The sequence below is a fragment of the Rhinopithecus bieti genome, unplaced genomic scaffold, assembly GCF_001698545.2.
Source record: "Rhinopithecus bieti isolate Rb0 unplaced genomic scaffold, ASM169854v2 scaffold_76311, whole genome shotgun sequence".
Classification (NCBI taxonomy): Eukaryota; Metazoa; Chordata; class Mammalia; order Primates; family Cercopithecidae; genus Rhinopithecus; species Rhinopithecus bieti.
In genome coordinates this window covers 1-1,283 of record NW_016827984.1, presented here as the reverse complement: position 1 = coordinate 1,283, position 1,283 = coordinate 1, and the positions used below count along the sequence as shown (strand labels likewise).

At 38.0% G+C, this 1,283-nt stretch overlaps 1 protein-coding gene across 1 annotated transcript; it reads left to right on the top strand.

Annotated features, from left to right (window-relative positions):
* Positions 1 to 256: 256 nt before the first annotated feature.
* LOC108523537 (taste receptor type 2 member 46-like) lies at positions 257 to 1,277 on the top strand. The gene has a single exon (XM_017864181.1). The coding sequence runs from the start codon at positions 257 to 259 to the stop codon at positions 1,184 to 1,186; it is 930 nt and encodes a 309-aa protein (XP_017719670.1). The 3' UTR covers positions 1,187 to 1,277.
* The last annotated feature ends 6 nt before the right edge of the window (positions 1,278 to 1,283 follow it).

The following is a 1,283-nucleotide window of genomic DNA, read 5'->3' as shown; positions in this document are numbered from 1 at the left end:
CAGACAGTGAGTGAATGAGTAATTTGAGATGTTTTGAAAAGAAGAATGTTTTCCATAAAGAGAGCATTGAACTCATCCATTAGCATGCTGTGGGTGATTTCTGGCTTTACACTGGTTACGACAATTAAAAGTAAAAAGAATGTCACAGCAGATACACAAATCAGGTGCATATAGAATTTAAGGTCAGGATATTCAAGCAATCACAACCTGTGATGTTACACCAGCATTTTAAAAATTTCTTTCTGTCTGTTCAGACATGATAACTTTTCTGTCTATCACTTTTTCCATTCTAATAATGGTTATATTTTTTATTGGAAATTTTGCTAATGGCTTCATAGCATTGGTAAATTCCATTGAGTGGGTCAAGAGACAAAAGATCTCCTTTGCTGATCAAATTCTCACTGCTCTGGCTGTCTCCAGAGTTGGTTTTCTCTGGGTATCATTACTACATTGGTGTGCAACTGAGTTTAATCTAGCTTTTTATAGTGTAGAAGTAAGAAATACTGCTTATAATGTCTGGGTAGTGACCAACCATTTCAGCAGCTGGCTTTCTACTAGCCTCAGCATATTTTATTTTCTCAAGATTGCCACTTTCTCCAACCTGATTTTTCTTCACTTAAAGAGGAAAGTTAAGAGTGTCATTCTGGTGATGCTGTTGGGGCCTTTGCTATTTTTGGTTTGTCATCTTTTTGTCCTAAACATGAATCAGATTGTACAGACAAAAGAATATGAAGGAAACATGACATGGAAGATCAAATTGAGGAGTACAATGTACTTTTCAAATATGACTGTAACCATGCTAGCAAACTTTGTACCCGTCACTCTGACCCTGATATCTTTTCTGCTGTTAATCTGTTCTCTGTGTAAACATCTCAGGAAGATGCAGGTCCTTGGCAAAGGATCTCAAGATCCCAGCACCAAGGTCCACATAAAAGCTTTGCAAACTGTGACCTCCTTTCTCCTGTTATGTGCCATTTACTTTCTGGTCATAATGCTATCAGTTTGGAATTTTGAGAGGCAGGAAAACAGATCTGTCCTCATGTTCTGCCAAGCTACTGTATTCAGCTATCCTTCAACCCACCCATTCATCCTGATTTGGGGAAACAAGAAGTTAAAGCAGATTTTTCTTTCAGCTTTGTGGAATGTGAGGTACTGGGTGAAAGGACAGAAGCCTTCATCTCTGTAGATTCACGAGAGGGGCATTGTGTGTCTTCTAGCAGAAAACAAACTGGTGGTGTATGAAACATTTTATATGCCTTACTGGGTTTTCTGTAATATATGTA